This window comes from Sparus aurata, chromosome 20 (assembly GCF_900880675.1).
Source record: "Sparus aurata chromosome 20, fSpaAur1.1, whole genome shotgun sequence".
In the NCBI taxonomy this organism is placed as follows: domain Eukaryota; kingdom Metazoa; phylum Chordata; class Actinopteri; order Spariformes; family Sparidae; genus Sparus; species Sparus aurata.
The window spans coordinates 11,267,524-11,293,938 of NC_044206.1; the positions used below are offsets into that span (position 1 = coordinate 11,267,524).

The 26,415-nt window shown below is 41.8% G+C and overlaps 2 protein-coding genes and 2 long non-coding RNA genes across 12 annotated transcripts in view; 3 read left to right on the forward strand and 1 right to left on the reverse strand.

The window, feature by feature from the left end:
• Positions 1-4,812, forward strand: part of LOC115571133 (uncharacterized) — a 10,218-nt gene extending 5,406 nt beyond the window's left edge. The window contains exons 1-3 of one of the 2 annotated variants that reach the window (XR_003981880.1): positions 725-2,757; positions 2,836-2,988; positions 4,677-4,812. This is a non-coding gene — a long non-coding RNA (uncharacterized LOC115571133). Of the gene's footprint in view, positions 1-724; positions 2,758-2,835; positions 2,989-4,676 lie in introns of those variants that run through there. The other variant, XR_003981879.1, reaches the window with a different exon arrangement.
• Positions 1-14,676, reverse strand: part of LOC115571125 (WD repeat-containing protein 49) — an 18,035-nt gene extending 3,359 nt beyond the window's left edge. The window contains exons 1-15 of one of the 2 annotated variants that reach the window (XM_030400217.1): positions 12,573-12,678; positions 12,358-12,500; positions 10,983-11,105; positions 10,660-10,831; positions 10,502-10,548; positions 10,272-10,409; positions 9,964-10,152; positions 8,888-9,079; positions 8,331-8,798; positions 8,081-8,230; positions 4,654-4,838; positions 3,846-3,985; positions 3,049-3,197; positions 2,753-2,964; positions 575-726 (exon numbers count right to left, since the gene is read on the reverse strand). In XM_030400217.1, coding sequence (XP_030256077.1) covers positions 575-726; positions 2,753-2,964; positions 3,049-3,197; positions 3,846-3,985; positions 4,654-4,838; positions 8,081-8,230; positions 8,331-8,798; positions 8,888-9,079; positions 9,964-10,152; positions 10,272-10,409; positions 10,502-10,548; positions 10,660-10,831; positions 10,983-11,051 — 2,263 coding nt within the window. In that variant the 5' untranslated portion in view covers positions 11,052-11,105; positions 12,358-12,500; positions 12,573-12,678. Of the gene's footprint in view, positions 1-574; positions 727-2,748; positions 2,965-3,048; positions 3,198-3,845; positions 3,986-4,653; positions 4,839-8,080; positions 8,231-8,330; positions 8,799-8,887; positions 9,080-9,963; positions 10,153-10,271; positions 10,410-10,501; positions 10,549-10,659; positions 10,832-10,982; positions 11,106-12,357; positions 12,505-12,572; positions 12,820-14,346 lie in introns of those variants that run through there. The other variant, XM_030400216.1, reaches the window with a different exon arrangement.
• Positions 11,485-14,709, forward strand: LOC115571134 (uncharacterized). Its single transcript, XR_003981881.1, has 3 exons — positions 11,485-11,572; positions 12,333-12,453; positions 14,625-14,709. It is a non-coding gene; the product is annotated as an uncharacterized LOC115571134 (long non-coding RNA).
• Positions 14,710-16,812: 2,103 nt separating this feature from the next.
• LOC115571124 (myoferlin-like) overlaps positions 16,813-26,415 on the forward strand; it is a 29,437-nt gene continuing 19,834 nt past the window's right edge. For 4 of the 7 annotated variants that reach the window (XM_030400209.1, XM_030400213.1, XM_030400211.1 and 1 more), the window contains exons 1-10: positions 16,813-16,940; positions 17,793-17,848; positions 18,131-18,222; positions 24,360-24,468; positions 24,577-24,670; positions 24,761-24,924; positions 25,554-25,682; positions 25,856-25,918; positions 26,007-26,057; positions 26,150-26,180. In XM_030400209.1, the coding sequence (XP_030256069.1) occupies positions 16,853-16,940; positions 17,793-17,848; positions 18,131-18,222; positions 24,360-24,468; positions 24,577-24,670; positions 24,761-24,924; positions 25,554-25,682; positions 25,856-25,918; positions 26,007-26,057; positions 26,150-26,180 (877 nt within the window). In that variant the 5' untranslated portion in view covers positions 16,813-16,852. The remainder of the gene's footprint in view (positions 16,941-17,792; positions 17,849-18,130; positions 18,223-24,359; positions 24,469-24,576; positions 24,671-24,760; positions 24,925-25,553; positions 25,683-25,855; positions 25,919-26,006; positions 26,058-26,149; positions 26,181-26,415) is intronic. The other 3 variants (XM_030400210.1, XM_030400214.1, XM_030400212.1) reach the window with 1 other exon arrangement.

Here is a 26,415-nt window from a genome sequence, read left to right on the forward strand (position 1 = left end):
TGCCTGCCTGGGTGTGGTTGCTGCAAAAGCACAGTTAATCGCTTATTTTGGCAGGTTCTGAGTTATGGGCAGACAGTGAAAGGAAAATGTAGGAAATGTGGATATTGCGGATACACACACACGCACAACACACATATACACACAAAAGCCTTGAGCATTTTTGCACTTAATTTTTTTTTTCTAATCTGGCTTGTGTCTCTGGAGCAGAACATTGCCCAAATGTTCCTGAGCTGAGCTCCAGATTTGAGGGGAGGAGAATGTGAAGAATGCTCTGACTCTTGTCTTCATAACGATGTGAAATTGGCCATGATTTAATCAGAGTATCAGGTTTAATTAGCTTGGAAGACCATCCTGACCTGTACGTACAAACCCTTTTCCTACAGTATCTACACGCACGCACGCACGCACGCACGCACACACACAAACACACACACACACACACATATGAGTAGGATTCTGACAAAAGTAGTAATTATTGGAGGGGACATTCCTGGTGCACGGTGGCTGGAGATGGCCTGGGTCAGGGAGAGGCCATCTGTGTGTGTGTGTATGTGTGTGCAGCACCTTGACACACCTGTTTGCACTGAATGGTGACCTTCAGAGCAGCATTCTTTCTGTGAAGTTTCACCCCTGTTGTTGGGGTCAGTCACTTGACTTCTGACCTCTCTGAACCCCGCGTCGTCACTCTCACTCCTCTCCTCCTCTGTGCCTTCTGACAGTTTTTTCCTATGAATGTCAGAAAAGATATTGCTCTTCGCTGAAGGCAATTCACTTGTGCAAACACAAAGCTGTTGACATTAGATTAGACAGGTTTCCCAATTTTGCTCATGTCACTGAAGTAGACAGGACTTAGATAGGTGATCTCTGTTGGATGATGTTTTGTCAGAGTCCAATATCTGTGTGTGTTTTTGTTGTTAGATTTGATTTAAACCAGAGCTGTAGCTGTTCCCAAGTTCTGTGGTGTAGTTGGCCTGGTCTTGAGCACTCTGTGTTCCTTTTGTGTGTGTGTGTGTGTGTGTGTGTGTGTCTAAGAGCTTGTCATTCTTTTTTCGGTCCGCTTTTTTAGGTAAATTAAAGCTGACTGATTACAATTTCAACATATGCTAGGGCTAAACTTCATGGATATACAAGCTGACAGTAGCTCAGTACGCAATTTCATACCAATTATGGTTTTGCAGACTCTTTGTTGAAATTTGGGATGTTTTATTTATGTATAATAAAACATTTGATAATGTATAGTATCTATCTCTTTGATTAAAAACGGGGCAATGCATAGCTTAGAGTCTGCAGCCATGCTGTTTTTGTTTTAAAATTATGTGTAACAGTCTGTGAGCTGTTGACCAATCAGAAGCCACAAACGCAGTGCCAGACAGAGAGAAGTTGATGCAGACGATATAAAATACCGTAATTCTATACTACTCACATTTTTTCTCTCTTCCTTAAACACACGTGCACTACATCACCATAACCTATCATTTAAATTTCAGTACAGTTCTCCATGTGGTACGTCTCAATTAAGAGACCACAAGCGGCCATCAGCAGCATTTCTTCACAAGCGTTACACCACAATGTTAAATATATATGAATACATACACCTGCATGCAGATGTGTATTTATGTACTTCACCAAGTGCTGATCCTGTTTTTCACTTCATCTTCTTAAATTAGGAGTGTTCTTTCCTTTACCCAACATGTGGCAGAAATACAGTCAGGCACACAGCAGAGGGCCTCGTCCAAGCCAGAGTTTATGACCTTTAACCAAACTGAAGTTTCTATTTAAGACTCAAATGTCTGTGGAAACAACGAGGGAAGTTTCTTTTGGAGGAAGTTCTCAACCATGACGCACATTCTCTATATTAGATTTGGCACAAACCAATCACGGCTCAGTGTTGACATCATTATTTGTTTGGACCTGTCCCGTACACTCTACTATGTGTTGGCAGAGCTGAGTGATATCATTTCAAAAAGGCTGCCATGTTTACACAGGTCATCCTCAAAGTTTTGGCCTGCGTAATCCAATATGCTTCACAGGCAGCATGAGCGCAGTCATTTTTAGCATTTATGGCTTCCAATGGAAGAGTTAGCACACCACTGAGCGACACAGAGTCAATCTGTTAACCCTTAGTGGGTTCACCAAATCTTCCAACCAAGAAAATACATTTTTTTCAGATTTTTTCCCCCCACTAATGCGATTGTGTGTCGCAAATTTAAAGTTCAACTCAAAATCAAAAATACATGTGTCCTTTTACCTAAAGTGCTACTTATCCATCTAGATTGTTTTGGTTTGAGTTGCTGAGCTTTGGAGACATCATCAGGATGGATGCCTGCCTTCTCTTGAATTGAACCGAACTATTTTCTCTCTACCAAACTAAACCTTCTTTGCACAGTGATAAGGCTGCCAGGTTTAGTTCCTCCATGAACCTGCTCACAACAAGGTCTGTGGATTATTTTGAGGAACCGGGTCATGATATCTGTAAAGAGACATTGCTGTTGAGATTCTAAAATGCTTTTTTAGGTGCTTTAAGCATCACAAGCCTAATGCCATCCAGTTCCATTATATCTAAGAGAGGGCAGACATCTCTACGTCCTACGGAGGACACATATTCATTTTTATTTTAGACCTGGACTGTTCCATTAAGTCAAGTTGGTCATGGATGCACTGCCATTTCTAAGCTGCCACTGTGACTGATTTCATGTTTTCCTATTATTTGACTCATGCTATCGTGTAACAGAGAGGAGCTGATCAACCTCACCTCTGGTAAGCAGCTGGCTCAGTGATATTCCACATCACTTCCTGCCCGAAAGAACCCACGTGATCTCCATCTTTTGTCCACAGTCCAACAGAGCCGTCAGCTGAGGCTGTGAGGACGAACAATCTGTCAGCCAGCTCAAGGACTTCCACACTCACTAACGCTCTCTGATGAGCCTTCCAACACTGCAGCAGAGGAGGCCGCTCACAAACTGGCTGTGTAGAAAGAGAAGCCCACAGGTATATGGGACTGTACAGTACACATTTACTACATACACTACGGTGCACACACATCCTCACCTGGTTTTGGATGTCTACTGCAAAGTGGCAGATGTCCCAGATCTGAAGCCAGCCCGCGGTGTCTCCAGAGACCAGGATGGTGTTTTTAGGCTGATCTGAACTCAGGGCCAGCACACACTCATTAGTCTGATCTGGAGCGAAGAACTGGCCTGAAAAAAAAACAGAATTGTACTCCAAACATAAAGAAATCTAGATGGATTATCATTTTAACAATAGTCTCTGTAAGTCTGGTTTAATGAAGGTCTACAGGGGAACAACTGTTCCACTCAAAGTTGCATGTGAGGGAATCTATTTACAATCTGACTCAAAACAGTCTTGACTTAAATGACAAATGTACCTCTGAGACAAATTGCTGCTCTTTAAAGGTTACTGTTATGTCACACATCTCCCTATTATGTCACGCTCTCAAATTCCTTTCTGCTAGAAATATGCATATATAGAAAGATACAGACACACTCACATAAATGCACCCTGGCTCACTCATACAACCATGCATGAGCGTACACATATGCAGCGGTCACAGTGCATGAATCCCACACCACTAAACACAGATGGGATCTGGAAAAAGACATAGTTGTGGGCTGCCAGGAATGGTACAGGCAGGAGGCCAAGTCAACAGCTCAGTCTGACTGTCACTGCATCGGGGTGTTTGTAAATCCATCTCTGCTTGTCAACTGCTTGTACACTTTGGTGCTTCTACCTCCCTCATACTGCGAGACTTGATGTCTTTTATTTTTGGATGCACTTCCTCCGAAAAATCCCCTCTGCGTCCACCCTCCTCTCTCTGTCCCACTCACCATAAGTGTGTGTCTGTCCGGTGACGCTCCAAAAGCGGAGACAGCCGGCCTGAGATGCGACCAGGACACCTCTGTTTCTCAGCTTTCTGTCGCCAGCTCGATGCTGCAGGAACAAGAGGCTGTCCACGGGGGGCACCACTCTAGATTAACGCAAGCAGAAGAACAAAAATAACAGATATTAACAATGATTACATAATCACAGTAAAATAATAAGTAACCTTAATTATGAAAAAAGGTCAAATGATTTCTTATGAAAAAGCCTTTAGTGTTAGCGTACGATCATAGTTAATCTTGTTTTTCTCTAAGGATTTTGGATTTTATTTATTATGATAAATACATTCACTAAATGTTTACTATGTGCATTTACTATGCCCGTGCCAGTAGGGGACCAGTGGACTCTGAAGTACATGTACTAATAAAACAATTTAAAAATACTGGGAATGCTTTTTAATAACCATCATTTATAAATGGTAAATGTATAGTTCAGTAACTCTTGGACCCAGTTGTGCTGTGTGGAGAGTGCTGGGGTGCAGTTACCAGAGAACCATTCATACTCTATGAACAAATAAACACACACAAATGTGCCTACAGGAACCAAAAAAGGAATCAACTGAATTTCAATTTCAGTTTGATCATGATCAACATTTGTGAGTAAGATGCATCAAGTTCCCTCACATCTGTCCAGTGGTTTCTATATTACCACAAGGGATGGATGAAGCAAGGGGATAAGGTTTTTTATACTAAAAATGAGATCATATTGGCACGATAACTCAACAGCAGTGCTTAACCTTCAATTTAGTTTTCTCACGCTCTCTGTGTCGGACTCTGCAGGTGGAGCACCGGTCCTTGCGTCTCCAGCCTCCAGATGATGACCTCTCCATCATGGCTCGCTGTGGCAATGACCCCGAGAGCGGCGCACTGACTCACAGCCAGGGTGTGGGATTTGTGGACGCCGCTGGACTTCCACGACATGTCCGCTCTGACATGTAAATCCTGTAAGTACAATGAATACACAGATGTAAATATCAAACCTCATCAAAAGTTTTTTTTCATGTGGTATCAATTACACAAATATTGAAAATTCAAACTGAAAAACACCAGTAGCATGATGTCGTCACGCTCTGCTGTGTGCATGAACTTGCCGCCTGACGTTGTGAAACTCGCACCACTTCCTCCTGTGTGACAGTTTACAAATGGTCCGGAATAACATGTAATTGTTTGTGTTGCCTTGTGGAGAGCAGCTCTATTTCCTTCTGTGGTTTACTGACTTTGTTTACACCTCTGGGCTACAGTGTTGTGGTTGGCTCTTAAAAATGCTGGAAACTCAGCGTGGCGGACGTCAGCGGAACACTGGCCCAGATAACTTCTGTGGTCTTCTTTGATCTCCCCAGGTGCACTTGAACATGTAATGTACCTCATTCGCTGATATTTTTTGTGCTCCCGAAACAACGGTCCTCGCATTTTTCGTTTCCCCTTAATGTGAAAATTCTGGCTCTGCTGAAACAGGAGCCTTTGCAATTTGCTGGAGAAGCATGAATACTGAATGTAACAGCGGTATTCTTCAGGGGAATACGTCTGACCGCACCGCAGATGGTAGTAAAAGGTTAAGAGGTAAATTGTAACACAAGAATTTGAGGGGTGAGAAAATGTACGTCTGCACACCCTCACTTCACACTGGTGTTTGTACTGGCACTGGCAATGCTTGATCATTATTTCCTAAGACCTGAGTGTCAGCATGTATAAGTGTGTAGGTGGATGTGGTTTATTATGCTCCGAAAAGCCCTAGACATGTTTGTTGCTGTAATAAAAAGACATTATGAGGTCTCCTTTCAAGACATGACAGGCTTATAGACTTGGGTACCTTTTTGTGCTACTTTTTTTGCAGGAAATATTTTCTGAGGTGAAAATTCAAACTGTTGTCAGCATTCTCGAGAAAAATGCAGTGTTTTTAAGTCTGTACCAGATTAGTCGCTATGGTGATAGCTGTTTGTGTGGGACTCATCATCCAGCAGTCAACATCTGGGGAAGAACTTGCGGACGAGCACAAGTGAGAAGGCTAAGATCTTGACATATTTAAGCTTTTTGGTCATTAGTGAATGTGATTGCAGCACTTCCCAGAAATCACCTGTCAATCACAAACGTCTGTGATGTATTTAATGCTGTGATCATCTGTGAGTGGCATTACTGAGCTACACGTACCAGACATTCGCAAAAAAAATGTAAGAATGTCTGGTATTTTTGTTTCGTTTAGTTTGTGGTATTTTCTATGTCCAAATCACACTGACTGTTCTCCAACTACTTCAACTTTGACATGTAAAGTACCCTGGGATGGTGCTGACTACTAGTAGGCCTACTGGGCACTGTTGTTAATTTTAATCTAATATTTACACCAAAATTTGCATCTATATGTAGGTTTTTCAAACGCAGGTAAACCTGCTTTCTCACTGCCAGTGGACAGGTTTGCCTTTAGTGCCGTGTGCCTGATTGGTTATGTTCAATGTCATGAATAGGCCAATAAACAGGGAAGAGTACAAAGCAGCAGACCGACTATTTTGTCAGACTTCAGACTTTCAGAACAGTTTTTGTAAAATTACAAACGTGTTTTCTGAGCTGATGACAGAAGCAGCTAAGAAGTGGAACATCTCACTTCTTTCTCATCTCTGTTGGGAGTTGCACAGAAGACAGCGTGACAATGTCAAGGTAGCTTCTTTTTTACCTTTTACTTTAACAGTCTTTCTATCAAACTTGACGCTGACCGATCAATGTCTGACCACTGCTGAACAGATGGACTGAAATGTGTTCACTCGCCAAGGTCCTGTCAACGTTCGTCACAGCATCGCCTTGGACAAGGGGCGAAAATGTGCATGTCCACCGGATTGTCATGTTTTAAACGCTGCCAATTGGAGCTGCAGCCGATAAATACCTGTGACTACTGCATAGTCATTTTTCCAGGGAATGGAAGTCGACTATACCCATTCCCAATGAAGACAAAATACACATGTTAGTTGGTGTTCGTGGGATTTTTGTATCCGGCGTGAGAGAGTCGGTCCAAATGACACACAGTCCTGCTGATGGTTTCACGCTATTTCACTGAGTTTGTTGCTGTCATGTGCCAAAAAATGCAGCAATGCATTGTAAAATGTTTTAGGAATTAAATATATTCAACATATTTTTTATTTACTTCATGCATTTCGGTGTGAAGTAGTTAATATAAACATAAACTTCATAGTTCCTTTAATGTTGTGTCTCCTATCTTTCAATTAAAAGTTAGTGAAAACCTAAAATACCAGGCTAATAAATAGATTTTGAACCTCAGGGTGGAGACCCCCAAGATGGCTGAGTCAATTTCCGAGGGTCACCAGATGGCTGGAAATTAAAATGTATTTAAACTGGTGAATAGCTTTTACATGTGCCAGTGTCAGTGATATAATTTGCCTTTTAACAGGTTTTGACCTATATGTTCTCACCTATTTATTTCTACTTTTGTAAAGTGTCATTTACTTTAATATATGCATGCCATGTGTGGGGGCTGGGGGGGTTGTGATTCTACTTTGTTTTGTACAATTCCAACCACAGCGTCTTCTTCAAAAATAAAAACATTTAATTACAATAACAGGATACCCACTCTTTTCTGGGTTTTTGCTTATCTCTCACTCTCCATGTGTTTTCCATGACTGGAAAATTGGTCAACTGTTTTTCAGGTTTTCCAGGACTTGTGGGAACCCTAGACAAATAGATTGTATTCATTGTGTTTATGAGAGTCAAAGTGTGTGTTATCATTGGGCACAGCCACAGAAAAACTGACACTATCAAGACGTTGTGAATAAGAACTCCCGGTCACCGTCATTTTAGGCTCTTTATAATGTGTCTGTCCTGCTACTGGGATGTGGTCTGGGGGGGGGGACACCAATGACAGCACAAGGTTGAGAACCACGGGGTTAAATTAGTAGTTTGTTGTATCAGTAATAAGTACAGCGGCTTCAGAACCTGATGACAAAAATCTTGTTTTTGCTGGCCTCCAGGGGATTCATTTCAAACTTAGTTACAGTGACATGCATGTGTGCTCTGGCATCCTATAACATCACCTGTGTGATTACAGGTGCAACAGATCAGACTTGCGTCCACATCCAACCACAGCAGAGGTGAAACTGGCTTGAAACTTGCACCCGGTGACACACTGCAGTCCAGTTAAATTACTCTCTGTCAAACTGCTGCAGATCTAAAGTTAATGTCACCTTGGCAGCCGCAATGTCGTACTGAACGATCCGCTGGCTCCGCCCCACAGCCAGCAGCTGGTTGTCATGGAGACAAGTCAACCCGGTGACCTCAGAGTCGGTGACCGGCTCCAGCTTGTGCAAGTTGAGGCCATTGAGTAAGTTCCACACCTACACAGGGAGTGAATGTCCTCTCATTAACACACTCATTTTAAGTCTCTCATAAAATGTAGAATAAATATTTACATCTAAATTTACTGTAATTTTTAACCTTGATGGTGCCATTGCGAGCCCCGGTGATCAGTCTTCTGTGGGAAGAGTCGAGGGCCATGCAGGTGAGTTTCTCTTCTCCGTGAGTGTTTAAGATCTGAAGCCGCCTCCTGCCTGTCTCCACGTCCCACAAAGACACAGATGAGTCGGCGTGTCCAGTCACCACCTGTCTCAGGGTGGAGTTGTACAGAGCGCAGGAGAGGGCGGGACCACGTTGAAGGTTTGGTCCACGTTCCCTCCTGTCATCCGTCAACCACCCGCCTCCTCCTCTTGTCGTTTCAGTCAGACGGAGCAGTGCGAGGTAATCTTTACATCCCACCAATAAATGAGACTGCACAGGAAGAGGAGGGCTCAGCAACAGGAAGGGGAAGTTGCCGTGTTCTGGGATTCGACCCGGCTGCTGACAGGGGAACTGAAGGCGGACGGTTTTCAGACAGTGATGGCTGGAAATGTCCCAAACCCTCAGCTCCTGGCCCAAGCAAACATCACTTCAGTAAACAGCATGATTTCATATGAAAAACAATAAGCTACCTTGATTTCATTTCTTTAATGACTCACAGCATCTCTGGAGTAGCTGAAGATCTGCTCGACAGCCTGGTAGATTGCAACATCCAGTACAGTGGTGCGGTGACCCAGCAGTGTAGCCACAGGACACGTGGTCACAAATGGAGTCCACAGTCGGACTGCTCGGTCACCCCCTCCTGTGACCATCAACTGCAGAGAGGCATTGTAGTCAAAACATTTAGCTCCCTGAAATGAGACAAAAGGAGCAGAATATGTTGCTTTGTGCAGACAGAACTGCACATAAACTGGTGTTTCATAGTTGTGTGTTGGGAAAAATGTCCACTTCTAAAAACAAATATAGTAAGCTGGTGTCATTAGTGTGGGAGTTTGTAAGGTTGGGTTTATTGTTAAAAATGTCCAGACAGTTAATTGGAGTGTAAAATTAGACGAGAAAAAAAAATGCCATTGTGAATAACAGGAAGCTCCACCACCCACTTTAATAATGTTTTGGGCAAAAGCATTACTTCTTTTCTCCACGGTCGGTGGCACTGTGCGCCTGCGCGTGCTGGCCGAGAGTCAACTCAACAAAAAAATAACTTGGACCAAATCTCATATTGTTCTTAAAGATAAAACTGGTTATGGATATGGATCACATTAGGATGTTCACAATCTTTCCTCAACTACAGATTTTAATGGGGTGAAAGCTGACATTATTTTTTAACCTTGAAACCTCCAGCTAGGTCAGTGTCACCCAGACCAGAGTGCTGTGACCCACACGTGTCCATTTGACCTTGATCCACTTCAAAAGTGGATAACAACAAATTGTTGGTGAGACAACAGAAAAGAATAGGCAGAATAACAGGTCAGTATCTTAAAATTTTAAAACCATTATTGTGAAACTATTGTATTTGAGCTGTGTACCGATGTAGCTATTACACTGTGGGATCGGGTTGAGAAATGCACTTCTGATGGATAAAAACATACTTGAGCACAGTGTTATGTGAGGCTGTAATTATACAAGTCCAACCCAAAGAAAAAGGTACCAATATATCAATATTTACAAGTGTGAATAAACGGTAACCAACTTTTTAATGACAGATCAAGCAAACTACATTGCGATTGTCAGTTACCTGCTTAAACTTCCAAATATAAGGCTCCTGCTTCAGTGTCACATTCATGAAAACCACCGAGGTGGTGTCACTTTCTGATGAGGTCATAATGATGTTGGTGTCGGGCTCAAACATCACTCTGGTGACCGGCCCCTGGTGGATGTTGGGGATGTGGCGGTAGGAGACCATGTCGCTGTGTTCACCCAGGTCCTGTTAACACAGTAAATGCTCTAGTATTGTTTGTGAAATTGGAGTGTTATCAGTTTATATCATCGCAGTAGGACACATTTTTCTGAGCTCAGTAATTCAATAGACAAGGCCAAGCTTACTGGGACAAAGATCCTCTGTGGGCTGTTCTCTTTCATTGACAGATTCTTAAAAAGACCTTTAAATGGGTTCAGGAACCACATGAGGTGCACTCCACCCTTCTCGTCTCCCAGGAGCAGCAGGGAGGGTCGCTCTCGACACTAGACACACATAGATTAAAGCGTTTAATCAATTGTTCTCAGAGTGAATTTGTTGGCTTTAAAAGAACATTACAAAAGAAAAGTGGTCCTACCTGTATGTCATGCCAATAACAAAGAGCAGTCGGGACACTACGAAACCCTTGGAGAAATGATGAGACAAAGAGTTAACGTTTAAGAAAAAAATTTAGATTTTTGTGCAGCAATTGGTTTCTGTCAGTGACCAGCTCAATTTAAGTGCAATCAAGCTCACCAAACAGGTGGACATCCTCGAATACACTGGCTGTGGAGACATTGACAAAGTGCAAGTCCCTGCAGTCGGTCGCTATGGCAACCCTGTGGACATTGCCCATAGAGACGGCATCAGTGGTCCAGCCTCTGAATCTCCTGGTGTTGGCCACTTCCTCAGTTGGGTCTCCAGCAAGCTGGATTAAAAAGGATTAAATACAAGTGTGTGTGTGTGTGTGTGTGTGTGTGTGTGTGTGCGCGCGCGTGCGTGTGTGTGTGTGCGTGCGTGCGTGCGTGTGTGTTGTACTTCCCCACGGATTCCATAAATAGTACCATGATGTCACTCACCCCTAGACTTTTGAGGATGTGTAGGCTGCTGTTCCAGACAGTGATTTGACCCCCTTTACTGACACTCATATAGCGCAGTGGAGGAGGATGGGAAACAGCAACCACGCGCACCGTAGGCTCCCGCTGCAGAGGAATGAGTTCAACTGTCGTTAATAAAAAGAGGTCATTGGTATAATAAAAGTATTTCTTTTAGAAAAATACATAAGCAGAACTTGTAAATAGACAATAAATTGACAGAAAGCGTGCAGACAGATAGATAGGTAGAAATGCAGTTAGTAAACTCCAAATCCACAGCTCCAATACAAAATTACCTGCAGCATCTGTGTGGATTAACAGATTTACTTTATTACAACATTAGTACCTTAATTCAATATGATTTGGAAAAGCAGCTAGGCTATGGGATATAAGTTTTATACTGAAATAGTTCAATCCACGCGAAGGGTTTGTCACACTGTTATGAGCCATGACGCAATTACAACAAGTGACAAACAGCAAATCCCTCTCCAAAACCCAGACCAACACCCAACGCCACTCCCTGTCAGCTAAATATTTATTTCAGTTTTGTCTCCATATTTGATATCCAACCGAAGGTAATGAACAGACACACAATACTCACTTTTGGCTTAACAGAGAAATGTTTTTAAACTGACAGGCACACAGCGGACTAACAATCTACCCAGACGGGGGACAGCAAACAACTTTATTTCCATATAAGTCTTGTTTCTTCTAATTTTATGAATGTACATCCAAAACTCATTATCTTGTTTGGTTTTGTTTTGCCACTGCGGGTGTCTGAGGATGATATATCTGGCCATTTAGCTTCCCTTTTAGCTTCTCTCACCAGCTAGGATAATTGCTATACCGTTTAGGTAAAGGATATTGTTAGCCGCCGTTCGTTGCCAGGCAGTTAGCTTGGGCTAGCGTGTTAGCAAAGCTTTTTTTTTTTTGCTTTAAACTTCTGCCCGGGAGTTGCTGAGAATGGTAAGACTCAAGAATAACGCCACTGAGGTAAATATGTGGGCCATAAAATCTTGTTGGTGACCTGTCACTAGCAAGACCAGCATATGTTGTGTTTTGGTGCTGGTCTACGCTGTTTTTCCCAGTAGGCTTGTCAGGACCTACAGCAAATAAACTAGCTAATTTAGCTATTTACAAATAGAAGATGCTTTTATATTTAGTTACTTGCGACCATCTGCTGTCCCTTGGTATATTTATGTGCTAAATTACAGTGAGCTCTCTGCTTGTCTTCTCCTCCCTTTCTCTTCTTTTTTGTGACCCCAATAAGCATTTCACTGTAATGGTTTTGACCGTTGAGCATCCTGCCAAGACCCTTCCTTCTAATTTGACCAGGTGTAGCCAACCAGGTGGGTCCTACCTTGTTGTGAGAGCAGTGTCTGATCAGTGGCTGGGAGTCCAGGAGAGCAGCTCTGGGGATGGAGGCTCTCTCTCTCTCAGTGTACTCCAGAAGCAGGTAGGAACACAACTGCTGCCACTCCACCTGCCCAGTACAGGTGATGTCTACCTGCACATAGAACAGTTTAAGGACCCTTATCTTATCTGTACTTTGACAAAGACTTAATTTCTCCTTACCTCACTGAAGAATCTTTCAACCCATGCGTCCTCAATATCTGGACCGATCACAGACCTCAGAACCTCCCGAAACTCCTTGATCTTCATTCCACGCTCCTCATGTCCCCCTCCGTTCCTTCCACTCCTTCTGTTCAGCCTGTTTTCGTGCATCTGTACTCCAGCTTTTGGACAGGTGAATGCATTTCTCAGGAGCTGCAGGTGCTCGGGGCTCAATTTCTCTGCAGGGCTGACGCCACAGGCTGGATCACTGCAGAGGGACACCCACACACCGGTGATTGATCGAAAAAGGAAAATCTTAATTTGTGCAGAAATGTTCTCAAGTTCTTGAACTTAGACCAGGTTGGGACTGTCCCTGCTGTCAAGACTACCATCAGGAGCCACTTTTAGGGGCTTTAGGAGCTTTAGGGGATTTAGTGCTACCGGATCCAGATCAATCACAGATTTAGGTGTTGGTGCTTTACTAATATTTCTGTGAGATACTCTTACAGGTTTCGTAAGAAAAGCACCAGAATTCTCCTTTTTTATGTTGATTTATGAACTCTTTACACATCACAGGGATAGTACAAAAAAGCAAATTAAAAAACGCAGAGAAAAAATATGAGGACATGGGATAATAGGTAAATCAAGACGGATTTTCATATTCAAATAATAATTGGCTTTTTTCCACCTTCTGGTAGAGGCTGGTAGAGGGACAGTTAATGGCCTTTTACCAAGTGCCAGCAAGATCTGTAGGAGGCAGGCATCACCTTTACTTTGTTGTTGCTACTTCCTTCCAAAACGTCAGAATTGTTCATTATTCTCTAAAGCTTCTCTTAAATTGGGAGCTAATCTTAGTTCCTTAACCAGCTCCTCAGGTGGATTGTGATCAAAATATCAATTTAGTTGGACTGAAGCCAAAGATCAGGGACAATTAGATGTCGTAGCATCACTTATTTTTTAGCTTTTGTTTGTTTGAGTTCTTTTTGTCAAGTAATTCCATCCGGTCACCGTCATCTGGTCAGAATGCAGAATGAATGCAGCGCTCCCAAGTGGCAGCACTGAGCCATTGCACTGCAGATCCAAAAAAGTTTAATCTAACATTATGTGCACACGATATATACTCATCTGAAACATACAGCACTTGGTAAATATTGCAAGAAGGGAATAAGCGGTAAGTGTTTAGGAGGGTGTGTTTAACAGATCGGAGTGTCCCTGACCACCAGCAGCTCCTGTGTGGCCGTGTTGCTCAGGGAGACTGAGAGCTCCAACAATAAGTCAGCACTGTGTCTCTCAGAACTGTGAGCTCTTTTTTCCAGATCCATCAGGAGACGCAGGAGTGGTCCTTTACATCATGCAAATTACTCACACAATTAACCAACAAAGCTAATGGAACTGTAAAATAATTAAGTAGTAAAAGTGCATTAGTCTGCTGAGAGTGGAGCGGAGTGAAAAGGCTGTTGTGTCTGAAAGAGCAGGTGAAGCTGTGTGGGAAGGATGTACGTACAAATGTAGAATGCGTAGAAGACCTAACATCATTTCTTTAATTGTTATCAAAGAACGGACGTGTGGGTGGACGGATGAAGACTGAAACAGCATATTGCTTCCACTCTGCGTAAACATTTTTATTTATTAGACAGGAGGATATTTGAGATTATAAAACGTAAGGAGCCATGGACACATCAAGGAGGCATATAATAAGGTACAGCACACATATCACAGGCCTTTGTATGTAGGAACAGGTCATATACAGTGATCAGTTACATTTAATGAGATAAGTCGAGACACGGAAACTCACCAGAACCTGCTGTGTGGCACTTCTTTCTCATAACACACCCATGGATTTCTTTTCTTTCTTAAGGCATCCATATTGATTACCTTGATAAACTTCTCTTTAAAGCCTTTCGAACGCCACACGTTGCTCCATCTATTCTACATTTAATCCACATTGCATTGTTTGCAGTTCTTTCGATCCATATCCGGGTGACGAGCGAGTACGCAGCAACCACAAGTTCCCCTCAAAAGCGCTGAGACTCTGAGTTTGTTTCCATCCCTCCTGTCCCCTTGTCCTTTCAGGCAAACCCTGATTGGCTCAAACAAAGCCCCTCGTCTCCAGAACAGGGGAGGAATGTCCAGCAGGTCCGTTGATCAATGAGCCGACCATCATATGTGTTTGACCACAGAGAGGTGGGGGGGAGAGTCAACACATCGGTGGTGAGAACACCGTGGGGAGATGAGGGTTTCCAAAATAACTGCAAGTCCGCTGGGGGTAACAGAGCCACAACCCCCACAGACGCCCTCTGTGGATTAATCATTTATAGAGGCAAAGTTAGTCAGGACCCAGGAGGGTAAAGATTGGTAACTTTTGCACGAGGACAGTTCAGATGTCCAAACATAATAAAGACAATGCAAAAATCACATATGTCGTTGCTACAGCAGTATATGTTCTTAAGTTAAAACAAGTGAAAAAGCAACAAGCAGTGAAACTTCCTGTTTTATTCTTACGGTCTCACGGTCCTCTAACTAATGCTGTTTAATTATTGCCAGGCAACCCGCAGCACTTCTGCTTCCCACTTCAATGAGCTTGAACTGTCCAGAGTGGCCTCCCACTATGTTTAATGAAGGCAGCAAAGTCCCACAGGAGACTGGTCTGCTGGGCAACTCCTACGGGTGTACGACCTAATACGTACACCTGCAGCTGCAACTGTAGCTGACTCAAATAATCCTCATAATTCATCTGATATATGATGCAGTGACCAGTAATGGAAAAAAGACAGACGTTCACAATTACTGTAGGTAACGTGCATCAGCACCATTAGTGTAAATATATCAGTATTTAGCTGCTGTTTTCCTGATGTTAGAAAGATTAAATATAATTGTTTTCAAAATTATTCTTAAAAAGGAATAACAGGCACAATGTTCATGAGTTTTAAAATGTGTTCTGCAGTACATATCACATCTCCCTGGTTCTAAAATACCACAGGATGTTTGGTTAATTTCATTCAGACTGCCAGATATAACTTGTTCTGTATGACTGGGCTGGATGAAAAACAGAATTGCTGGCATAAACTACTCAATAGCCTCAGCAAGAATGTCCTGGGTTTTAACCCCAGCTGGAGCCTTTCTCTGTGGAGTTTGCATGTTCTCCCCACACTTGTGTGGATTTCCTCTGGGTACTCACTAATTAAGAACTTTGTTACTGTGTATACTTCTAGGTGTGTACATTAATAATTGATAATGATTATACATATCATGTCATCCATTTCTATTTCTTAACCTTTTGTTATGTCATTCATTATTAATATTTATTGTTAAATTGAACCGTCCTGTGGCTGCTGTGACACACAAATTTCACTGTTTGCAGGACTGATAAAATGAATTCTGATTCTGATATTAAATTACCTTTTTCAGTAGCAGATCCAGGGGCAGGGGACACAAATTAACCTTGACTGGAAATCCCGAATGCAAAATGATTGCATTATTGTAAAATGATGTTTCTTGCACTGTCCCTGACAAATAAGCTGAATAGATAAATAGGATTGAAATTGCACCACCTGGGATCAATACACTTCATTTAAACAAAATGATTGACTGATTGTATTTTGTATGATTAATCCAAAAATGTAAAGTCTCTTGTAACTAAAATTATTATTTATTTTGTCATTACTATTTTAAGTGAAGTAGAGCTGAAAGTACAATATTTGCTTTTGTTTAAGTCCAGACATGCTGCCTATTGCACTGGTTTGGACCCTTTACTGGCCCCCAGAGTCGACTGGCACTTTCTCATGTTATAACCCAGTACGGCCACTAGATGGGGCCACAGCAGAACTATTCGCTCAGCGCTCAAACATGCAGAGCTCTAGTGTTACTATTCGCCAAACATCTGACGATGTTTACACTCAACTAACAACATCATCGTGTTATCTGCTACACAATTATTATTTTTTTACTGAACATAGTTGATCCATACTTTTATTATTAACTTTCGCCATCTCTTCTCCCGTCAGCACTCCAGGCTATAATCTGAGACCTTCTGCGCGGGGCTCCACTCGCACGATGGCAGCAGCAGCTCACCATCCTCCACTCAGGGTAATTACACACCCGTGACCCGCCCTCATTTCCCCCCGGTTCTCACCATCGGGGCACGGAAACTTCCCTCAGCCCTGCCCTGTGTGCTGCTGTGATGGGGCAGTGAGGATGCCAGAGCGCGACCGTCCTCTGTAGACTTGTTTGTCTTTGGCCACAAATTCAATGATTTAGTCTATTTTTTTCTCCTTTTTTCTAACTTTAACCTGTTTGTTGCCATGTTGCGCGTTGTGGTAGAATCGGCCAAAGGTCTGCCCAAGAAGAAACTTGGAAATCCTGATCCAGTCACCTCTGTGATTTTTAAAGGTAAGTCTTACTTTACAAGTCTTTGACAAGTTGTGATTGTGTGTACAGTGGGAATAAAAGTGGCTCGGGAACTTAACTAAATGTTTTTCTTGTATGACGTCACTCTGATAGCTTTACTGTGATATGTATGACAGCTAATGCAGCCAATAGACTATAGCAGGACTCTTATTTAGATTTCTTGTACTTGTGCATTACTTGGAAGTCCAAAATGTCAAAGAGCAAAAAGTGTCTTTGTACTCCCTTCTTAAATTCTGTTTGTTTAAAATCTTGATCAGCATTAGTTGTATTAGCTGCACCCCGGAAGGATTCTCCAACATGTCCTAGCATTTCCAAGATACACAGATTGCTGAGTAGGGACCATGCTCAGACCTGCAGGGTGGACAGTGTCTGCACCTTAGCTCAGAGAGAATAAAGAAGATCGCAATTAAAGGCAAGGCATACGTTGGAATTTAAGGAAATGATCCCACAGCTACTGCGTTGAATCAATATCAAACAGAGTTCATATGATCCTGGCAATCAGCCCTAGTTGCTCTCAGCTGTTTTCTTTGTACCGCTGTCATCATCATCATCGTCCACAGGTGTGGCAGCTTCTCTGTCCCTTTTTTCCGTGTTCCCCGTTGAAGTAGAAACTGCAAGCCGCTAAAAAACAAACATCCCTCTGCACACAAAACATGCACAACAGTGCCAGTTTAGAAAAAAGCTCAAATTCCGCAATGGATCCAGGGATTCTAGGTGAATCATTGAGTTGCATGACCCATGTGTGTCCAGATCTAATGGAGAGAATAGGCTGATGTTTTGTGTAAAATCACAAAGAAAAAGGTGCAAATTCACAAAGCTCGACTTTGATTTCAGATGAGAAGAAGAAAACAAAGTCGATTGACAGTGAGGTGAATCCTGTGTGGAATGAGGTAAATCCATTACACAAACACACTCACGCAGTCGAACATTCAGACCAGCTGCAGCGGCGAGCATGAATAACTGAAGATAAACGCAGCACTAGACATCACATGGTAAATATATACTGTGACAAACATCATATGACTGTCACAGTATGTATTGGCCATGGTAATAGATTATGTGACTGAAATCAATATTTAAAAGGCTCCTCTGTCAGATAAACTGTTGATTCTTCAGGACAGAACAGCGACTGAATGTCTTATTGACTGTGTGCCCCTCATCTTGTCTTGTAGGTGCTCGAGTTCGATCTGAAGGGCACTGCGCTGGACTCCAGCTCCTACGTAGACGTGATTGTGAAAGACTATGAAACTATTGGGAAAGATAAGTAAGTGCAACTTAGCTCCTGAGACTGAGCCCCCCTTTTAGCTTTGGCTTTATGGTTTGTGCAACGGAGAGATCACAGTGATGAAAGAGAAGCCGTGCGCCTCACCTGAACTGAGTCACTGTGCAAACCTCTTCTTGTCTGAGCGAAGACATTCAGACGGCAGGTTAGCCAACAGGAACGGGAGTTTTTGATGTACCTCATGTGCTAAATAATTATTTGTAAAGGCCTCCGCCCGCTGGTAAGGATACATATCATTATCAACACTGACTCAGTACTATACAAGGAAGTTGGATATTTCAGAGTCACCCAGTGTTTGAGTTATGTAGCTGGCTGCCTCTACCCCCTCACACCCTGCTTGCCATGCAGAGACTTGCCGGGCTGTGTGGGATGACTGCCCCTGATTGGGCAACAACCGATGGATGAATCGCTGTTTGTTTTCTCTTCCTCTCTGTCTCTGACGGGGATTTGTGTGGTACAGAGGACAGGGAAAAATGTTAAACTACGTGTGGCAGTTACTTGACAAACTCGATTGTAGTGAGGTTATTGCAGTACATGCAGTGTGTATGAACCACTTGAATGGTGTGTGAGGAGAGGTGCTGCCAGGCAAAAGCAGTCAGAGTCGCTCCAGAACAGCTGAAGTGTTGCTGCTCCAAATAAAACCTGAGTCGCATATGGGACCAATCTAGACCAACCGCAAAGAATGTTTCCTCGACATCACTAATTAGAGCGATCAAAGTCTTGTCTGTGCTAGGAAAACAAACTTTATCTCTCTTAAGAATTTATGTCCAACACACCATATATGTTATGTTTTTGTAAAAGTTTCCCCAGTGCACAGGACAGTCATAACTGTGGGAGGAGCTTTTCAAATGTGTGCTTCCAGCACATGAATCCATGTTAAATCGACTAAAGTTTTCCACTGGGCTGGCCCGTCTGACACACTCCCTAAAGATCTACACAGTGGGAACAGAAAATCACTTCCCCCTCTCTCTCTTTCTCTCTTTCAAATAGTTTTCCAGCTGCTGTTGTGGGTAATCCCTGTTGTCGTGGCAACTGAAGAGGGAACGAAAAATAAATCGGTGTCCTCTCAACTAATTAGATTTTACACTGGAATCAGATGATTGTAGGACAACATTTCCTTGTGTAAACAGCGGTGTAGTGTTGAGATCATCAGATCTGAGAATTAACTTCTGCCTATTAAGATTTTCACGAGTTTAATCAAGGACAAGATATCTTATTTCATTTTGCATATATTTAGGATATGAAATGCATTTGAAAACTTTGAGGTCTGTGAGGATGTACTTAATCACAGCTGTGCTTTGAACTAAATGCTAATGTCCACATGCCAACATGCTAACAATAAAAATTCTAATTCTAATTCTAAATTCTACAGATGTTTAGCAAGTAATGTCAGTGTGTCAGCATGCTAACATTATTTAGCACAGGAATATAGTCATAAACCAATGTAGTGGATCACAGACATGTTGAACTGATGATGGTGCTAATGGAAAGTGATGGGATCAGTTAAGTGACAAGGTTATATTCATCCTCTGGGGACTATGAATATATGTAGCAAACATCACAGCAGTCCATCGAATAGTTTTGAGATATTTTTACCCAGAAATGTCAAACTTGGGGTGGCACTAGATGAAAAGTCAAGGGATCACCAGAGTCGGTAGGAGTGATCCTCTTTGGGGCCATGGATTCATTAGTGGATGTTGAGCTACTTCACCAAGTGAGTTAAACATTTGACCTGCTTCAGAAGAGTTTCTCCTCTTGGTACCATGAATTTCTGTACAATTCAGAGCAACAAATGTGGCGATATTTCTGGCTGGACCAAAACGTTGGACTGAGCGGTGGACTAACATTGTCATCCTTAAAGCCACACGTCCAGCCTGGCTAAAAATTAACACTTAAAAGTATCTACACAGGCAACTTAGTAAAGCTAGTTCATGATTAAAGAATAACCAATCTCCCGCTATTCACTTGGTTTGCATGCTGCTGTTGGAGAGCTTTGTTTTGTCCTGTCTTTTTAATCCACGTAAGGTAGAAAAATACAGTGTAAAATTCTCCCACAGAGTTGCATGATAAGTGTTTTGATAACACTAACATGATAATCAAATGACCTCTTAAATATTATCATGACCATAAAATATTAACTTTTTCTGCAGCATTCAAATGTTAACAACAAAAGCTGGGTAAAACCCTTCACAGGATATGGCTGGAAAACATCAGTGTCCCCGTCCGAACTTCTCACCTACTTTCACTGCTGTTGCTTATTGAATGCTTGTATAGCGTCAAAGTGCTGACAACTCTGCAGATAAACATGACTCAACAGCAATAATCAGGGAACTGGGATATCTAACATGAACAGTCTGGTAACATATCTCAGATTAGCTGTATCAACATCTCACAGATCTGTGAAAGGAAATGAATTATGTCTGGAGAGAGGGTGGTTACATTTTGGAACTGAGGACGAGCCAAGAAAACTCTCGCTCTGTGAAGCTGCTTGTGTTGACAGTCACTCCTTCCCTTTCCTGGATAGATGATCAGAGTTATTTGGTCTTGATAGTTGATGACTTCGCTATCATGTGGAAAGGCTAAAAAGTTACTTATTTGTGTATAAACAGAAGTTTGGCCAGTTTTACTGTTTAAGGCATAACATTACCTACGTCCTATAATAACTCACAATGTCACCCTTTCTCTGGGTGATTGTGAAGACTCTGGGACTTAATCGGCTGGCCGTGGGATGTTCTCCTGTGACTCACCCTGTTTTGGTGATCTTGCTGTGTTTACATGGAAAACAATGGGCAATTTGTCAGTCAAAGCTTGTCTTCCAGATTCAGAGTTCAGTGTATACACAGTAGTGGTCTGGATTCAGTGATAAGTACCCAGTTATGCCAATAAATGTACTTAAAGTATATAAATATGTAAGCATTTTTAGTTTAAACCATTATTAACTAACTAGAATTATCAACACAATGTGACCAATTAAAAGTTCTACCACAATTCAGCATTGCAGACAATATGTAAAATAAAAATGCACCACCTTGGCTCTTATACAGCATGAGTAACTAGTTTCTAAAGTTATCAAATAAATGTGCTAGTAAAAAGTACAATATTTGCCTCCAAAATATAGTGAAGTGAGTGGGAAATACTCAAGTAAAGTACCTCAAAATTGTATAAAGAACAGTATTTAGGTAATGGAACTAGTTACATTCCATCACTGTTTGTAATAATGTAATCAGGCTAGTATCACTGCAAGTCAATCTTTGAAAGCATGCTATCATACCTACCGTATGACGTCATCTTTTTTTATATTTGAGTGCTCTTGTATGAATGCAGTTGAGCAGAAATGGTGCTTGTTAAAAGTCAGTTCTCACTCCCAACACTCCCATGTGATTTCCCCTGATAGAGGGTGAGGGCCACATCCTACCTGAAGACACTCTTAATTGAAATTAAATCTGTACATAAAATTTGTTGGTCACCCAGTCAGATTTGAGGAAACATACCAGGTTTATACAGTCACTGACTCCCTGGAGAGCCCCCGAGTCAGCCTGTATCCTGTTGTGGAAGAGCCTAAACAATTACCCTCCATCCTCTCTCTTTCCAAATAAACTCTGTCAGACTGTTTTGGGCATTGATTGTTGGCAACCACATATGCAGCTGTGAGTTATTGCAGTATATCCAGTATATCATAGTGTAGCACAGCCTTATTGTGCAGTTTTTAGTGTATATAATGATAATGTTACTGAAATATTACATGAAAGATGTTTTGCTGCTCAGTATGAAGACAAGCTCATATGATCTAATGTTAATTATTTGATTCACTTTGCCCTTGAAGTTGTTGATCAATGAAAATGTGCTGTATCTTCAAAGAAATGCATTCCCCATAGAAGTCAAGTTTAAATTGGACGGAGGTTGTTCAATCCTTCTTGGTCATGTGGCATTTTCCATCCAGGACAAGTCAAAGTTGTTTGGGGGAAAAAAATATATACGTTTTGAATATCTGTGTCCAAAAGCTTTTAAAGGGAAACTCCACCAATTTTACACATTAAAGTGTGCTAACAGGTCTTGGGGAGTGCAACTGCATAGACTTTTGTGGCTTCAGAGAAAGCTGTATGTCATCTGATAAATTACCTCCAGCTATGTCACTCATTGGGTAAGTTGCATTGTGGGTAATGTAGGTGACAGGTCCTTAAAAATAGTTAACTGGTCTAGCAATGCGCTCCTACTGTCTAACACAGTTGGAGTCTTTATGGACAGTTTTAAAACAAATGATCAAAACCAATTGAGCGGAACCAGAGACATCACCTTCTTTAATCCATGCGTTCTTCTTCCTTTTCAAAACATGTTGCCTACATTTCCCACAATGCCACTGAGCCATAGTGACATCACTGGAAGCAATTTTCCATACTACATGCAGCTTCCTCTGGAGCCACAAAGTGCTTTATACTACTTTTTTCACATATGAAGAAGTACTCCATAAGACCTGTAAACACACTTTAATGTGTCAAATTGGTGGAGTTACCCTTTAACTTCTGGCCAGTCTTGGATGTATCTGACTCTGAGTCTGCACTGGTGTCATGTAATCTAAAGTCCACAGTGAATAACTGAGTTTCTCTCTCAGGGAAATTCCTTCTGTCAGGAATGCAGCCAAAGTAATATGACTCAGTCCACCCAGAGAACGGTGCAGTAGAGATGATGTAGTGCGTTCCCTTTGCTACAGGACATTGTGTTACTCTGGTAACAATGCAGTGAACAGCATCTTAGGAGTTGCCAGTTTATTAGGTTCACCAAGCGAAAAACAATACAATCTAACTACAGTAAAATGTAAAGATCTGTTTTGGAAGATTTTGTTGTGATGAACAGAGGTGTTTCAGTTATTCAGCCAACCATCATTAATGTCAGACAAAAGACAGTGGACAAAATAATAGAAACACCTGTCACTGTAATGCTACCTTGCATCAGATGTGACTGATAAACTGTCAAGGGAGTGCATCTGTTTCAAATGTCTGGGCGTCTAATGGTTTAGTGGCAACATTTTAGTTTTGTAAGACACATTTCTTTCTTCCCCTGCTGTTGGATTCATATTTACTCATGATAGATGGCGTTTAAACAAGTTGCACATGAAGCTGTGTAGTTCTTGGCTGCTCACAGAGACACTAGCAATGATCAGCCACAAGCAATAACAAACACTTTCTAAGCAATTTTTTTCAACCAAGACTTTCTGGTAAGATAATGTATCATAAGAGCTCAGTATTCATGTTTGCGAAATCTCACTTGGACAGACATTTAGTTTAATTTGATTTGATTGATGATGTCCTTGAAATATCTAAATAGGAGATTCCAAAGGAATGTGATTGCTACAGCTCTCATATCAACTCTAGTTCAAGTCCATCTGCGTCCTTAACTCACAGCCTGTCCTTGACAACCGTTTGACTAATTAGATTCTGTTTAATCAATAAAATGTTGTAATTAACATTCCATAAAGAAAATGTCTGACTCACTCACAGAGGCAAATAGCTTAACAGGAGAACTGTGACAGTAAGCGTAAGATACAGACAGTAGGAATGATGTTTTTGATATCAGTGTTTCCTGTGATTTTCAGCCATGGCAAAGAGAAGTAAAAATGGAGTTAACTGTGTCTCAGCATTTAGGTTACACGTTTTTTTGACCACTGGAAAAATACTTGGTAGTCTAGTTTGCAGGCCTCCAAAGTCCTCCTGCTTCTGTTGTCCATGGCCGATATTTAAACGACCTCCAAACGGAAAGAAATGGAAGAATTAGTTAATTTCAGTTGTCTTTGTTGAAGGTTACAGATGATCAGAACAGACCGTAAATCACTGGCTTGGAGCTTCTGTGCTGTGTTGACTGAATGCTGGCTCATGGGGTGCGTTTGTTTGTCCGAGCAGGCAGGGTTTGTTGGCTCTGGGTGGTGACCTGCTATATGCCCCTTTTGTTAATGTGACTTCACTGAGCACACATACTGCATTGCATCTCGGTGTGGTTTGAAATATAATGGCTGCCTGGGTTTTAGCCCTATTAAATCAGGAAATCAGGGCAGAATTGTCACCAAGCAGTCACATGTTGTACGTTAAATCTATTTTGGTTATATTTCTATTTTGTTTTATGTCCAGATTCCTTGGTGCCACCAAAATCTCTTTGAGAGAGCTTTCCTCTGGTCAAGTGAGATCACTGCCATCCAGAAATGTTCCTCTGGTCAATGAAAGTGGACAGAATATTGGAGTAAGTTCCTGTCTTTGAGGATTAAAAATAATAAGGAAGAAAATCTTTCTTAATAAACATAAAAAGAAACCCTAGCCATAACCCTACTGACCATCCATTTCCTTCCAGGCCACAATCAACCTTGTGATTGGCTATGATCCGCCCCCTAATGCTGCACCAAATCTCAACGACCCTCAAGCAGGAGATGCTACAGTGGATGCTGGTATGTTGATTATGCATTGCAGTGCCGTAAAGATTGACTAGAGTCTTGTCAGGTGGTTGATATCTCATCATTTGTTTTTCTGTTGATGAGGAGGTGGTGGCGGTGGTGAGGAGGGTGATGAAACTCTACCAGATGGGGGCCAAAGTGGCGCTGCAGGCGTCCCCTCGTCCCCCGGTCAGAATGCTAATCTCCGCCAGCGGGTGGCCAGGCCACAGAATCGCCACCGACTCGTCAATAAACCTCAGGACTTCCAGGTCAGTTTGATAGTGTCTTTGCTGAAGAGCTATACGATTATCAACTAAGATCAACAAGTTCAGCGCAAATCCGAATTTCTATTTCACAGATCAAGAACGGAACCAGTTCTTGTTTGGTTTGCAACCAAGAACTTAAAGCTACTATATGTAGGGTAGTGGCTTTAATGTGGTATTTAGCGTAATTCAGCTAGCGTAAGCAATGTGAGTAACGTGGTTAGGTTAGTTAGTGTTACAGTTTGCTGGGCACATAGGCCTGCAGTAGATGTAAACCATTTTTACTTTTTTTTTTCTTTCCACAAACTGGCAACTATCAAGTCTGTTGATGATGGTCAAAACACAGATACTTACTACATAATACTATTTTTAAAGAAAAGGGATACTTTTATTCTGCAACTATGTTTGAGCTCTGTAGACGTTTTAAAAAAATGATTGTCTAGATAAAAATGTATGAATATCACGTATTTAAATGTTAGTTTTGGGTCTCAGGTCTGAGTGATTTCTCAGGTTGTATATCTATAGTCGTCAGTATATCTAAACAAACTGTGTTAATCTAGGTCAGAATCATATTTTCTCATACTGTCATGGATTATATGCCTTCATCCTCAATCTGTGATAATATGTTTCTTCAGATTCGTGTCCGGATCATTGAGGCCCGTCAGTTGTCGGGCAACAACGTCAAACCAGTGGTGAAGGTCAGTGTGTGTGAAGAGACCCACAGGACACGGATCAAGAGAGGGAACAACCCCTTCTTTGATGAGGTACTCTCACTTGACTCTTACAGATTCAACACGGAATAAAAAATCCTTTTGGTTTTAGTGGCTCTTTGAATTTGACTTTAGAGCTAAGCCACCCAAGACTACAAGCTTGTGATGGATAGTTTCCTTTTCCTATCTTCATTGAAACTATATACATATTTTCTGTATTTTTGCAGATGTTCTTCTACAACGTCCACATGCTCCCATCTGATCTGTTTGATAAGCACATCAGCTTCCGGGTCAGTACACATATGTCCATTTTAAAGTTGCATCTTCTGTCTGTCTGTATAGATATATTAACTGTGAGTTGTGCCCGCTCCTCTGCAGGTGTATAATTCCTACTCACTGAGGGCTGACAGTCTCATGGGGGAGTTCAAGGTAGTGTGGACACAATTGTTGATATATGAAAAAGTGTATTTCGTGGCTTAATGTGAGACTGGCTGATCTGGTTTTTTTGTTCTCTCACACAGCTCGACGTTGGCTATGTCTACGATGAACCAGGTAAGCCTGTCACAAACCACAGATTTGTGTGTCATTTGCATTTGCTTAGAGGATGCTGTTGTTGGGATTGTGGACGTCAGAATGTGACAGGATTATTATAGTGTTCTGTCAAAGTGGGAAACGCACAAAAGTTTTACAAAGTCATATATTCACCAGAATGATAACTTAACAAAAGTGCAAAAACACATGGAGGGTGGTGGTCAGTGGGATTAGAAGTGTAGGGTGTGCATGAGAG